General features: G+C 41.3%; 2 protein-coding genes across 2 annotated transcripts; one reads left to right on the top strand and one right to left on the bottom strand.

The window, feature by feature from the left end:
- Nucleotides 1–203: 203 nt before the first annotated feature.
- Nucleotides 204–11,889, top strand: cfap43 (cilia and flagella associated protein 43). Its single transcript, XM_068741630.1, has 38 exons — nt 204–215; nt 312–588; nt 849–945; nt 1,055–1,222; nt 1,430–1,574; nt 1,680–1,824; nt 1,960–2,042; nt 2,137–2,268; nt 2,382–2,498; nt 2,602–2,679; nt 2,801–2,949; nt 3,050–3,153; nt 3,381–3,530; nt 4,157–4,317; nt 4,506–4,670; nt 4,774–4,904; nt 5,048–5,213; nt 5,358–5,456; nt 5,675–5,752; nt 6,073–6,198; nt 6,295–6,399; nt 6,989–7,105; nt 7,237–7,425; nt 7,524–7,730; nt 7,820–7,909; nt 8,125–8,205; nt 8,577–8,705; nt 8,776–8,895; nt 9,054–9,161; nt 9,343–9,429; nt 9,510–9,602; nt 9,707–9,898; nt 10,084–10,196; nt 10,336–10,495; nt 10,624–10,788; nt 11,259–11,339; nt 11,423–11,579; nt 11,658–11,889. Exons 1-38 carry the CDS (start codon nt 204–206, stop codon nt 11,825–11,827), a joined length of 4,947 nt encoding a protein of 1,648 aa, XP_068597731.1. The 3' UTR covers nt 11,828–11,889.
- A 541-nt stretch (nt 11,890–12,430) lies between these two features.
- sfr1 (SWI5-dependent homologous recombination repair protein 1) lies at nt 12,431–13,254 on the bottom strand. Its single transcript, XM_068741631.1, has 3 exons — nt 13,164–13,254; nt 12,755–13,081; nt 12,431–12,619 (listed from the first exon to the last, which is right to left on the bottom strand). Exons 1-3 carry the CDS (start codon nt 13,230–13,232, stop codon nt 12,431–12,433), a joined length of 585 nt encoding a protein of 194 aa, XP_068597732.1. The 5' UTR covers nt 13,233–13,254.
- Between the last annotated feature and the right edge of the window lie 1,615 nt (nt 13,255–14,869).

A 14,869-nucleotide genomic window follows, 5' to 3' on the forward strand; every position in this document is an offset into this window, starting at 1 on the left:
GGCTTCCGTATTTCCGTGCTTCCTGTGCGTGCTGCTCTTTTTTTTTTTTTTTACGGCTGGTTCACGTCAGATTAAGCGTCAGCCAATCTGCATGAAAGGGAGGGTTCCTCTCAGTTTTTGGTTGCTAGGGGAACGCGATGCTTTTACTGTTGCGTTCGCGGAAGTAAATTATTTTACCTCCGTAATGATGACTTTATTTTAAAATGGATGACATTGTATTTTTAGAATCAGGGTATGTTGCGCTACTTTATGATTCTCTCCATTATATCCACTGAGCTCGCTGTTTATTCGCAGACTGGCGCTAACTACAGCTTGTCTGTTCTATTCCCTCCAGGTGGAGCCAGGGTTTTACAGACAAACACGTGGAGTTTGTTGACTGTAAAACAGTGTGCTATAAATGCGGGAACCACGTCTGCTTCCTGAACCTCGACAGTAAATGGCGGCGTGTGCTTCACAGTCCTGGCAGAGGCGCCGGTGCGTTCACGGCCAATGGAAAGGATGGTATTTTCGGCTTCTCTGAACAAAAGATGTTCCCATCTATTTTCGTGTACAGCTATCCGGACTTTCAGCTGAAGAATGAACTAAAAGGTAATGTTTACACACATTGCTAGTTCTAAATAGACCATCTGGGGGTGAATTTGTCCTGGCAGTAATAAGGACAGTAGTTAATAAGCATGAATTAGAATACTTGACTAAAGTTCATGTACACCAAATTGGATCAGGAACGAGAGTAAATGTAATCAGTTACTTCCGCACAGGATTTTAATATAGTTTTTGTCTGATTTGTACTGGATTATGGATATTTATTGACGTGCATCCTGAACAGCTACCACTGACTCTTTCTTTAGGAACAGCACAAACAGGATACACATCCCTGACATTCAGTAATGGTGGTCCTTATTTGGGCTGCTGCTCCTCTCACCCAGACCACACCATAACAGTTTGGTGAGCCAATGAAAGCAGTACACGACATCTTATTGTGTCCTACTTATGTTCCATCGTGGTTATTGAGGAAGAGCAGCTCTGTTAATATAATCATTACTTTATGACACAGGAACTGGGAGACCGCGGAGCCAATTTGTGCACAGCCTGAAGCTGGGTGTGACGTCACATCTCTGGTGTTCAACCCTCTCAATTGTCTCCAGCTTTGTGCTTTTGGCTCGACGTCCCTCACTGTGTGGACTATTGAGAAGAGTTCCAGATTGCATCTCCTGAAACCACGGTAAAGCCGACCTGCTGCGCAAACAAGTGGCTGAAATCTGAAGATCGCTATGTGGACATGTTATTTTCTGTGTTTTGATTCAACTCATATATTGAACTACATTGTTATTACATATCTATGCATCCTCACCAAGTGCAAACAATGCAGAACTAGTTAACAGTGTCAAACAATATTACTTATGTGTGTAATTATGTTGTTACTTTGCAGGCTGATAGATCTTCCAGCACAGGATGGTTCCTGTGCTCATAGAGTGCACGCCTCTCGTACTGACAGCAAACAGTCCTATTTGGGCCCAGCGATGCCTCCATCGGCCATCTCAGGGCTCACAGAACACAATGCAGGAAAGATCTTGGTAACATCCCTTTGTCACCTTTACATTACATCATCCAGCGAAGTTGTTACCTGACAAACCAACTCTGACCAAATCTGTTTCCCATCTCTACTTCTGTTTGCTCAGGCCAAACTCTGCACCAAAGCCAGACTAACGCCTACTGCCATCTGCTGGAAGAGTCCATCAGAGCTCTTTGTGGGCTGTGCCGAAGGATTCCTACTTCTCGTTGACACAGAGAGTCTCTCTGTCTCCATATCCTTCGACCCCACAAGTAAACGAACACACATTGGCACAATAAAAAAAAGAAAGGGAAAATCACGAATGGTAATGAAGAGATGCTCTCAATTGTTCCTTATACAAGATACAAAATACATTTAGCATCTTTCTTTGCTTGCTTTATGTTCAGCTGCTGATGCCATCCCTGAACTCAGACGGATCAGCTTTCAAGGATTAGCCTTTAACAAATATGGTTTGATTGCAGTGGGAGAGGTACAAACACACACACACACACACACACACGCACACACACACCGTTTAGCATCTGCTGGACAGCATGGCACTTTACAATGCTTGCGTTTTACAGGAGAGTGTGGCGCACCGTCTACAAATTGAAAAGGCTCAGATCAATATTGCACAAACGTGGCGACTAGAAGGACCCGTCTCAGCAGTGACGGCGTCCCCTGACAATGAAACGGTAGCTTTATCTTCTGATACGGTAAGTACTCGACAATACTGCGCTCTGTTTCTCATAAACACAATATTTCATCAAAAATAAGTTGCTGCTTGAGAGAAAAGATTTGAGTTCCTGATGAGCGTCTTGTTCTTTAGGGACAAATCTACACGCTGAACCCAGCTCAGCCAGACCACATCGTGAAGGTCTTGGATCACCTCAGGGGCAACTTTGTGGCAGCAACTTTGTTGCCCACGAACAAGAACATTTGTGTGGTAAATATTAGTGTGCTCAATGATTAGAGCGCCTCCTGTTGGAGCGTATGGTTCGTTCAATGTCTTTCAGGAGAGATGTGATGTTTGTGTTTTCTGGTTGCAGTCGGTGAAGGATTCTGGAGGACTGCAGCTGTGGACCGCAGACGGGGCTTCCATCGGTTCCCTGTTGCTTCAAGCTGAGGTCAGACTCTCAACATCTGGACATTCAGAACATACAAGTAGAGTCATAATAATAACTTCTTCTGTGAACATGTGAAATCAGAATAAAATAAGTGCACTTGACGCTTGTGATCTTTGTTTAGGTGACGAGTCTGGCCTGCTGTCCTGTTGCACAATACGCAGCGGTTGGAACAGCAGCAGGAAATGTCCTCTTCGTTGACCTGAACAAGGAGCAGCAGCCTCGCCTGGTGCACCGGGTTCATCTCTATCACACGTCTGTGGATCAACTTGTGTGAGTGTTCTCCTCTTGTAACAAAATACCCAATCATGGAAGGACAAGTAGAGCGGTCAGTATCGCCACTGAGGCTGTTTGTTCATTTGTGCTTCTCCAGATTCGATCAGGAGGGACGTTACCTTCTGACTGCTGCGTCAGATTCACGTATCTATGTGTTAGATGCAAAGCCATCGAACCAGTTTTCATGCATTGGATACACAGGTAAATGCTGCTTTTATTAAATTCTCTGAAACTGAAGAGGCATCTAACGGCTTTTCTTTACATTTGCAAACATTAACGGTTGTCTTTGAACACAAAATAAATCTGTATAGTTTGACTTAAAAGGACGATGTCTTTGGCAGTTTCATGATAACGTATAAAAAGATAGGGAGAAAAAGAAAGGAAGAAAGTTCCCATCATCCCTCAGTCATTTTGGTTTTCTTTTCCAGTTGCTCCTGGACCCATCCTGTCGCTTTCCACTCAGTGCATCGGAGACGATGAGGAAGTGAAGGTTCTTGCACTGTGCACCGGGCAGAAGGAGAAACATCCTGACGGTAGCCTGCTTGCAGTGTTCTGTCTGCCCAAGACCAACCTCAGAAGTACGTCACTGATAGACGAGATTCTTATTCTCTGAATGATTTGATCAGATTGAGGTCATTTTGGAAATTTCTTAAAATTAGAATAATGGCCTGCAGCTTCTTTTTTGCTGCAGCTGCAGATACAAGCAACAAATAATGAAGTTGTGTTTTACTGAACTTCAAGGTGTCTTCAGATCCTCCTGCTTTAATGTTTGGGAATCTCATTAGTAATTCATGAAGATTTTTGACAATATGCTTCAGTTTTGTGATCTAAAAGAAAACCCTTTGCAAGAACGAAAGAATCACAGATGAATGGCCCCGAAGTGAACATTTTTCTCCATGTGTTGAAACATGTTGTCACAGAAACAATTAAAAGAGTAATTTTAGTTCCACTGTTTATGCAGCCTTGATAACTGGGCTAATAAGATACGGAGAGACAGGTGATTTCTAGAGCTGATATCAAATCAATATGGTATGTGGGGGGGGGGAGTCCAGATATTTTAGCTGGTGGGAGGAGTCGAGGTCTTAATGAGAATTGTGGATGTGAAGCATTAGCAGGCTCTCTGTAGGAGACATTTTTAAAGCTGAACAACTGTTTCCATGATTTATTCATGTTAGTATCTATTTATTGCACGTCTCTGCTGCAGGTCCAGACTGCGTGGACCGATACGGTCGACTGTCCGTGCGTGTCCTCCGGGGGTCCAGATTCGAGGTGCCTGATCCACTTCAGTCCTGCGTTCTGGGAGTCAGTAAAGTCTTTGCTTACTGCAACAAACGGAAATCTCTTCAGACATTTCAGCTTCCTAAGGTTCACCATCTGATTAGTATTTCATTTATTCCTTATCTCCAGCTGATATTATGGATAAACAACTATATAGGAAATTACAGAGGCCAGTCTTCATGTTTTATAGTTTGACTATTGTTTGTCTGACATATGTGTTCTGAAACTGCTTATTAACTTATGAAATCGTTACCCTGCTCCCTTTCTCTGTGCAGGACACAGGCAGCGTCTCAGATGAGGAGGCGGTCCAGCTGAAACCGCAGCAGGAAGTGAAGGGTCATCTTCTGGGCCCCGCCTCTCTCGTTTTGTCTCCTCACCAGTTGTGGCTGGCTTCTGTTGGCCGAGATGGCTTACTCCGCGTACGAGAATCCGCTTCCATGGTAGGAACTGTTTTTTTCCGTGTTGGAACATTTTCTTTGAAATGTTTGGCTCGTGTTTTCCGTGTCTCTCGTGCGTGTTTCGATGCTGTTGCTGCGTTTACAGGAGAACTACATTGAGCTGCGATGTAACTCTCACCGTGACGGTGGAGCGGGGAGCGTGTCCTTCTCTGCAGACAGTCAGACACTCATCACCACTGGCTATAAAGACGGTTCTCTCCTGTGCAGTCGTCTCAGGTAAGACAGCTCTAACACGAACTTTATCCTTATAAACTTATTGAACAAATTATTGGACATCAGCAGCCCTCTGTAACAAATTCCTATATCAACCCTCTAATTGTGCATAATTATGTTGTTGTGCTTTACTTGGTTTCACACAGAATCAAAGATGCAGATGCTGATCAAATGAAAAAAGCTGCTCAGCATACGCAGTCTACGGGTTATTTCCTGAAAAATATATTCAGTACAGAGAATCCCGTCCTGATTGGCTTACCCGACTGGGGTCAAAGGTCGCCTGCTGACACTGAAAAAGCAGAAGAAACGAATGCAAGTTTATTTCTGTTCTCTTTTGGGAGTAAATTGCAACACATAAAAGTGGATTAACGGTTTTGCTTTGGAAATACCAAATAATTTTAATGGTAAAAGAAATGAAAGGAATATATTTTTCTTTGTGTGATTAACTCTCTGCAGACCCGTCCTGGAGCAGAGACCGTGGATGTGATGAAGCAGGATGACATTCTGTCTGCTGCACCTTCACACCCCACCTGGAGGCAGAGCAGGCGAGAGGCGGTCAGTGACTAACGTGTTTGTGATTAAGGCATCTAAACACTATTATTCTGTCTCTACAGCGTTGGGGGTGACGGAGCATCAGTCATGATGAAGTGTTAGATGACATTTATGTTTTTATACCATGTCTAACAATTTTTCACAAATAACATCTTTATTAATAAGTTAATCATTCTTGTGAAGATGGTATAATCTACATAATTGATTGCTATATTGAACAGGTAATAAAAGAAGACAATGAACAATATTCTGAGGAAACGCAAGAGCTGAATGAAACCTTGAAAGAAATACGTGACACTGTAAGTGGGGATTATATTTTTTGGGGGGGATATTCATAACTTCAAACAAATCCTAAATGCTAAATGCTTTTAAATTCAAAAAGAACTATCACTGTAATACAAAATAAACAATGTTAAAAACATTTATCCCAAAGTACTGAAGCTAAATATTGAAGCTTATATTTAGAAAGCTGGGAATGAATACATTAATAAATAACATTAAAAAAAGACAATGTGTGATACAACCCACGACAATGCTGATTTGAAAATGACCCAGTGTGAAGCCACATAAAAGTGTTAAAACGTTCACACACACTGAACAGTGTATTCTGTGTCATCAGATCCTAGAGATGATACGAGAAAATGAAAACGTCCCAGAAATTGAGCGTCTGGAATTAAAGGAGTTCAACGTGGATGTTGACCACCAGAAGAGACTGGACGCCATGGTGGAGCAGGAGGTCACACGGGTAATGTCTCCATGGAAATATGAACCTGGTAAAGCTTTAATTTTGCACCGAGGTCATGATGGACGTAATAAAAATCTTAATGCACTCAAATTGCAGGTGAAAAATGAAATCAAGAGTGAGATAGCAGAAAAACGTGACCTCCGAGATGTGCTGAGGAATGAATGCTGGGATTCTCTGATAGTCAAAAGCAAGGCTATTAAGGTAGGATGGCTGAGGCAAAGCACTGAGAAGCGTCAGATTCCTTAATGATAATTCAATGACATTCAAATTGTAGTATCCCTGCATGGGAGCTCCTAATGCTGTATCAGAGTACGTCTGTTGAAGGTTTGTTGGTGCTTGACAATTACGGGATGTTTATGTGATTTTAAATTCTATTCTGGATTTTACAGGGAGCCAGTGGAGACTCTTCGGAGGATTATTGGAACAAGTGATAACAGGGAATTAACAGGGAGCCTGGAAGTTACGAATGCATAGATACATTTTTTGGGGGGGGACTTAAAGGATGTATACTGACCAGACATTACTCCCAGATTCTTCCTGGTGAAGCTGGAGGCCAGGATGACGTCCTTCATAGTTATATCATTCATCTGTTTCTGAGATGTTTAGGGCCGTGAACAATAACCTGTGCATGGAGGATTCATTGACACGCTAAGATCAAAGAGTCAAGTCTTTGTAATGCAGCAGCACTAACATCTAATGTGACAAATCCCTCATCTGACAAAATAAGACGTTCACCGCATGTTTTCATCTATTTCAAGAATTTGAAGTCACTTCTGGCTGTCTGCTGCAGGGTTTTCACTCTGAACAGGAAGTGAAGAACTACCCTCTGAAACAGCGAACAAAGAAGGAGATGGACAACCTTCACCAAGTTGAGAAGATCAGGAAGATTGAAAAGGCAGCCTGCATGGTAAGCAACACCAAATGTCAGTATATGACATTGACTGTTTGTTTCTTTGTTTATCATGAAAGAGAAAATAAACAACGTTTATTTCATGTCCTTCATTCAAAGTACGATTCTCTGCTTTTAAATTCTTTCAGAGTGACCCAAAGAGAAGTTCCGGCCCCTCCAGGGAGATAAAGGAAGAGCAGAAGGAAATCCTCGAAGCAGGGAGTCACGCTTTAACTGGAAGTATCTCTGCTGAGTTAGGATATTCAAATCCTTACATCTACGACCAGTTCAGTCTGAAAACCACAGAGCAAAAGATCAACCAGACAGTTCTGCTGCAGGTGGGAACCTGATCAGAAGCAGCACAACTTCCTGAAAGAAGTGAATGAGACAATCACGCATGTTTTCTTTTGTGCATTTCTTCAAACTCTGAATGCAGGATCTTATTCGTAGTATCAAGGCAGCGTTTAATGCGGAATTTGATAACTTGCACAAGCAGAAGATGCAGGAACTCAACCGTGTGACGGAGAGGAACAAACGCATCAAGGAGATCATGCTGGTGCTGGACATTGACGAGAAGCTGTGGGAGCCCAGCCTCTCCATTTGGGAGCAGCCGGAGAGATTTCTCACTGTGGATGACTCCGAGGTAACTGGACTCTAAAACAGTCAACCAGTTATTAGGAATGACCATTATCTAAGAACTAAATAAAGATATGCATGTTTTCTCAACCCTAGATTAAAGTAGAAAAGTACCTCAGCCCAGAACAGAAAGAGCAGGAGGAGCAGAGGAAGAAATCTGAGGAGCAGAGACTTCTAGCTGCAAATGTATGCTTCCACAAAATAGTTCTTAATTCATCTCTCATTCGCTGCTATTTAGTTAATTAAATTCTTTATCTGCATGTGTGATTATTAAAGATAACGGTAACAGTATACTCTATTCAAAAGTCCTTTATCAAGATGAAATATATCCATATTATGTGTCTAATATTATCATTTCAGGTTATCTTCTGTAATATTGAGGATGTGTTTGTCAATTTCAGGTTAATAACTCCACAGAAAAAGGTCTTAAAAGGATGATGTGTGGAGTGCTTGAAAAAAAGAAAGAAGACATCTTGAAAGTGGTATTCACATTTTTATAAAAGCACTAATAATAATAATAATAATAATGCTGTAATCAGCTGATATCAGATATGCCATTTCAAACATAATTACCGGTACTGGAATGGTAGACAGTTTTTACTATAAAATTGTATTTGGGAACCTATTTTTCAATTAATGTAGAGGCTATTTTGAAATAATGTTAAATCATTAAACATTTTGAATGACTGGGAAAGAAAAAAAGCACAAAAAAAGCATACAAAATAAAAAAAAACTCTTTTGTCATACCTGTCATCATTTCTCACGATGTCGCCACAACGTTTCAGCTCAGTGCAGCTTATTCTTTATTTCAAGGAAAATTCTTTCTAATATTTCTGATGATTTGACTCTGCAGGAAATTCCTCCACCCAAGTTTACACTGAATAAACCTGACACCGATTGGAGTGAGGAGGAGAAACGGACATACAAAGATTATGAAAACAAAATGAAAGACCTGAAAGAGGAGAAGGAGAAATTCAAGAAGGTACTTCAGTCAGTTATCACTTCTGATCAATTCAAGCACATACATTAAGCACAACATTCTATGTTTGCAGTCTCTGGAAAATGAAATGACAACTCTTCAGACCTCCTCCAAAGACTCGGCCAAAAGATTTGATGAAAAATTAAGAAAGCTGTTTGAGAAGAAATTAAAATGTGAAATGGCAATGAAACAGGTGACACACACACACACACACACACACACACACACATTTTCTCATTTGCCTCTCATGAGCTGAAGAAACCTTTCTCCTTTGAATAATTGAGATATTTTATGTTTGTGTCGACTTTAAACTCCTGTTTAATGTTGTTGTTTTTTCTATCTCTTTTACAGGAAGAGCTGAAGATTTCATATCTCATTTATTCAGTCCAGATTGAACAGGAGATTGAAAATAGAGAGCTGGAACTCAAGCTCAAGCTTGAAAAAGCTGTGATTCACAAAGTAGGAAAACATCATTTAATATTATGTTGAAGGAATCCATGAATGTCCAATTCACATTCTATTACCAGACTCCAGGGTAAAACCTGTCAGTCGCCCAGACTTGTTTTGAAGCTGCTCATTTGTTCAGGCTTCAAGATTACAGGTCGCAGCTTCTCATCTTGCTGACATATTTCTTCCACAGGCTGAAATTGTAGCGATGGTGAAGGAACATGAGAAAGAAGTTCAGTCATTTCATGACACCTATGATGGAGCTGTAGCTGAGGACAAAGTACGACAGCTGGTCCACTTCTGGTCATTTTATCTGTAGATGCATAAAGTGAATATAATACCTTCGATATGTTTTCCTAGACGATGGACAAAGAATTCAGGAAGGAGTTCTTTGATGCACCAAACCATGTCGTTGATCACCTTTATAAGTTATTCAAGCGTAGGCCCAGGTTTGTTCATGCCACCGTTTACGTACAAACATAAAACACAATGCATTGTGGCTAAATCATGAATTCTTATTGCATGTACAAAGCTGCACGATTTGCTTTCATTACAAGTTATGGATGAACAGTGGGCCTTCTTTTTTACGCTTCAGAGCGAAACGCCCTCTGCCTCCTGATGCACTCGGCAACTTGCTGACGGCCATGGAGGAGCTGGATGCGCCAGAGAACATGCCAGAAGGACTGGATCCATCGGTCTGGAAGAGGTTCTGTCAGGTCCGCAGAATCAAGGTAGAAAGTGAACTTAAGGTAAGAAGATACATTTTATAATCCCTTACAAGCTTTCTTTTTGTTCCTAAGAAGAACCCTTTTCTCTTCATGGATTGGCTTCTGTTACAAATGTTTACACTTTTATTGTTCAACCAAACTGTTCGAAACGGATTCGGGAACTCCACCCAATCTTTGTCCGCTCACAGCTCGAATGTCTTTTGCAGCTGAAACTAAAAGCTCTGTCTCTTGCTGAGATGAAGGCATTCCAGCAGAGGAGGATAGATGAGGAACGTGTAGCTCAGCTGGACATTCAGAACATCGCTGATGAACTTGAGAGGTATGACCATTAGTGTAAATTAGAGTAAAAGCAACACTTCAGCTATCATTAGTAAATCGTTACTTCCCTTTAAAGTATTTTAAGTGTAAGTTTTGTGTTTCTTTCTGGAAGAATGATCAGTTGTTCTGTTGCCTCCTAGCCTGCATAAGGAGAAGAACCATTTCCTGACCAACCTCATGGTCCAGGTCCTCCTCAAACAGGACCAGGTGGAGGTGCCCCCCACGGACCTGACTGTGGACTTCAGCGACTCCGTTCTTCTCCACAGGAAGGTGGTGGAGGATCTCAACAGCTCCATCGGGGTAACTCCATACCAGCAGACAGAATATTTTCATACAGAACCTGGAAAAGTGGACAGCTTATAACTCTGATAGATCGCTACACAAATGTTCTCAAACGGTCTTTCCGCCGTTCTTATCCGTCTAACCAGACACTTGGAGAGAAGCAGATCGCCTCCATGGTGAAGTACAAGCATTTCCGTAAAGGCATCGTCCAGCTGCAGTGGGAGCACAAGAAGATGAATATGCAGATAGAGGACCTCGAAGAGAAGGAGAGGCAGATCAAACTGTTAAAACTCGGGGAGGATCAACAGAAGGTGAGCGTGACCAGGGCAGTAAACACGCTACGTCTACATTGTCCAGGGACCTTTCATTCCGCTGAACACTGGTTAGTAAGAACTAACTCTGCACAATAATGTGACCGGATGGTCCGTCCCTGTGTCATTCCTGCTTTTATTCAGCTCCCTGATAGGGAAACAACTTTGAATACAAACAATCCCTTCCTCGTAGCATTTTATCGAGGGGGGTGACAGGTCACAATAGTAACCCAACAAACTCAGATCGAGTGAATACGTGCTCTTCCGTTTTAGCAGGCATTTAAGGAAAAATGTCCAAATTATGCTCATGAAGACTAAAATGTTTAATTTGTCCAAAAAAAAGATGTTCTTTAACAATCACTCACTTTTTTTTTTTTAATGATAGGTTAATCTTGTGTGACAATATTCCCAACGTCCAAAGGCACTGCTCCAGATTATGCTTGATGTGTAAGTTTTTATTTTCTTTCCAGTATCTCAACAAGTCCGATCGGCAAAGCTGCGTGTCCAAGCAAATTTCCAATTTGGAGGAAACTATAGCTTTCAAGGAAAAGGTAACGAAAAAAAAAAAATCAATCAGCTTTGTATGGCGCTTTTTATACTTGACTATGGAAACCATTTTTATTTCTACTTTTAGACTCATCTCAGGAATGTGCAGCATCGCATTGAAAAGATTGAACAGCTTAAAATGCAAGCAGCAAAGCAAGCCAATGAAAATGCTGCTCTGGATCGACAGCTATGCAATATGGAGATGACCGTGGCAGAGATGAGAAACATCCATCATGAGTCAACGGGTATGAAAATATATCATTCCAGCTCCGACGCGTTTCAGAACCTTCTCAGAATGGTAACGTGGCTCGTTTGATGTTTAGCTTCGGAGGAAAGTCAAGCAGCTCAACAAAAGGAGCGCTACCAAGAAATGCTTCAGCGCAAGAAGCTGAAGGACCTTGCCAGAGCCCAGGCGGAGGAACTGGCTTTCCTCGAGGCAGAACTCGACCGTCTGAGGATGAAGAACTTCCCTTCGCTCGCTCACTTGAAATAGAGCTGAGAAGTCTTCTGAGATATTTGACTTAACAATTCTTTAACAATCTAACTTGAGAAATAATCAACTTTCTGTTACATTTGTTCATGAGATATTTTGTTTTCAGGGAAAGGCAAGGAGGGGGAATGCTGCTTGTACAGTACGTCAATGACAGCCGGGGAGGAGACCTGGAAACTTAATCTGGAATTGTTCTATGCGAGTCTACATCCTCATCTGCAGTGGCTATGCTTTACTGCAGCGCGGGTTTAGAGACCTCAAATATCCCAATCTTCATCATGGAATACTATTTAAATACTGCATTTCCAGGTTTTTATGAATATATTAAATGTGTAATCAGGAATAACAAGACATTCACTGTTTGTCAAACCACTGGATGCAGATTTGTATGTAAGCATGTTTTATATAATAGGTCAACAAGCACGACATTCTATACATTTAATAGCCGTTACCGTTAGTCGATCCAAGACAAATATATTTCGGGAAAATAAAGTATCTCATCTTCTCTTAAGTTAACAGAAAAATAGTATAACAGCAAAAAAAAAAAAAGTAGCTTATTAAAACCTTTGTATACAGATGGATGTCATCGGTTACATAGATTATTTATTAGGGCGTGAAGTCTTCCTCTGTGCGATCAAAGTGTAGGCTGGCACCATCCAAACCAAAGAGGTCAATGAGTTCTGACAGGCTGGCCTTCTGTCCATCTATTGGAACGTCTGACTGGAGCTCAAACAGCGCAGCCTGAGCGCAGCTCCGCCACTTGTCAATCAAGGTCTGAAGTTGTGCTAAATCATTCTAGAGAGCGAGAGAGAGAGAGAGAGAGAGAGAGAGAGAGAAAAGGACAGTGTCACAGAAAATGCCTTCTTTCACTGAAGTGTAATGAAATAAATTGCATTCTGATCATTTACGAGCAGAGAACGCGGCCGCTACCTTGCTCCTGTACATTTTGACCAGCTCGAGTCTGCGCAGAGTCTCCGTCTTTTCTTTCACCTCCTTTCTCAGCCGATCTCGTCTGTGTCCAGAGTCTGTCGGAGACCGGCTCTTTGGTTCGGGAACAGCTGCGCAAACGCATCCATCCTCTGATCCTGGCTCATCTCTGTTGGCATCTACATCTGGGTTATTCGGGTTATCTGGGTTATCTGCAGCATCCTCTTCCTCCTCGACACAAAGGCGTTTGGCCACAGAGGAAGGTGAGATGAAGGAGCGTCTGGATCTCTTTAGCCTGGCCTTCAGAGGGGAGCTCAGCCCCTGGTGACGCTGTGAGTGACAAACAGCTGTTAGCATACAATGTGCAGCTCACTTTCATTAAACAGCTACTGCTACATCAAACTGAACTTACACGTTGCTCTTTATTCTCAAATGGGCTGGAGTCCAACGGTGATTTGGATTCCTTACGAGCGACCTCCATCGATGAAACGCAGCTTCGTTTGGTGAATTCACGCCTTTTGATGGTGAGTAAACTAACGTAGCTAACTAACGTAGCTAACGTTAGTTCACGTAGCTTCTCCGCAACGTGCTCTAAAACACTTGACACGGACACGTAGCAACTCGGCAGAGAGTTTAGCAATTGTTAGTGAGCAAAAAAAACTATAAATAAATAAATCCCGCACGAGATAAAATATAAAAACTCTTGTAGCAATGTCAGATTTCTCCTTCCTTATTTTTGTGGTTCGAGAAACCCTCCAAAGGCAACCATTGGTCAGAATTTGATGACGATGTGGCCGAAGAGGATCTTGGTTAGTGTAGTTGTTTAATTGTAGCTTCCTGGTTTCTGGAACTTCTACAGCGCTACACAAATGTTTTTTTTGTTCTAGAATATTGTGGGTACAATTATTTGCCATTTGTGTAACTGTGTCCAAAGTTGTGACCCTAAAACAGCACCTGAGTTTCATTATTACGTTAAGATAATTATCACAAACATTTATGCACTGACAAACAAATACAACGATCAGGTCACTCATTTCCTGCACCAGTTTGGCAGCATTTTCTTTTCTGCTGAAAATTGAATGAGAAGCCTGTTTCTTTGCCACCATTATCAATTGGAACCGATGACCTAATTACAATGGCAAAACAAAAGAATAGGCAAAAGAAACTCAAATTGCATGCAAATAGTATCATTTATTTTCAAAAACCACATGAAATTATAATTGGCAAAAACTAGCAATGTTTCTAAACGCGCAATACAAAGATCCAATTACATAATAATTTGTGTTTAATCTGATATTCTTACAAATTATAATTGGGCCTAAAAACATAGAGCTCTTTAAGAGACCTTACATTTACATCAATTCTCTGGTTATATCTTTTTAAATCAAAGGTAAGGGGCTAGAGTTAATCAATATTGGTCGCACGAGTTTACAGATCTGGAATCTGCAAAGATATTCGAGTTATTTTATGTCATTTGGGTTCCAGACGAGTGGAGGTAGGAGAGTTCCTCATCCTCAAAACCTCAGCGTCTGTTTCTGGCGAGGTCCTTCAGCTTCCTCAGAAGTCAGAGGTCACATTTTTCTGTTATCTGTTATTTGTTATCTGTTTTTCTGTTATCTCACCGTTAAGTTCATTTTTCACCTGCAATTTGAGCGCATTAAGATTTTTATTTATTACTTCTACTTTTATTACTTGCATCATGATGTCAGCATAAAATTTAAGCTTTATCACATTCATGCTTCTGAGGATTGCCTTACCCGTGTTGTCTTCTTTAATTACCTGTTCAAAAAATACAGATCGAAAAGAAATGAAATGTCCAAAAGTCAACAAACGTCGAAAGATTATTGAAGTGTAATTATGCAAACGTGGTAAACTGTTAGACAAAGGGTATTAAAAAAAGAAATTCAACACTTCATCACTCAGCCTGATGCATGTTGGTTCAAACAGACATTTCATACCGATGAGGCAGGCAGGAAAGCATGTTGGGGCATAAAACAGGCTGAGACTGTGTCTACCAATTTCTCGTTATTTTCAATGACGCATCAAAACTGGCAATTCAGACACAAACTGTCACTTCTAACTGTTCTCTAGATTGTTTGTTAGATAAAGCAGAAAAGG

Source organism: Brachionichthys hirsutus, chromosome 7 (assembly GCF_040956055.1).
Source record: "Brachionichthys hirsutus isolate HB-005 chromosome 7, CSIRO-AGI_Bhir_v1, whole genome shotgun sequence".
Lineage (NCBI taxonomy): Eukaryota > Metazoa > Chordata > Actinopteri > Lophiiformes > Brachionichthyidae > Brachionichthys > Brachionichthys hirsutus.

What these genes read in the sequence shown, in the direction of transcription:
- cfap43 (XM_068741630.1), top strand. An exon ending in AAAAAGCAGAAGAAACGAAT is followed by an intron (nt 5,214 to 5,357) that starts GCAAGTTTATTT and finishes AACTCTCTGCAG; the next exon opens with ACCCGTCCTGGAGCAGAGAC. An exon ending in ATCTCAACAGCTCCATCGGG is followed by an intron (nt 10,496 to 10,623) that starts GTAACTCCATAC and finishes CCGTCTAACCAG; the next exon opens with ACACTTGGAGAGAAGCAGAT.
- sfr1 (XM_068741631.1), bottom strand. Translation starts at nt 13,232, where the DNA reads ATGGAGGTCGCTCGTAAGGAATCCAAATCACCGTTGGACTCCAGCCCA. An exon ending in TTGAGAATAAAGAGCAACGT is followed by an intron (nt 13,082 to 13,163) that starts GTAAGTTCAGTT and finishes TGTCACTCACAG; the next exon opens with CGTCACCAGGGGCTGAGCTC. An exon ending in TCAAAATGTACAGGAGCAAG is followed by an intron (nt 12,620 to 12,754) that starts GTAGCGGCCGCG and finishes CTCGCTCTCTAG; the next exon opens with AATGATTTAGCACAACTTCA.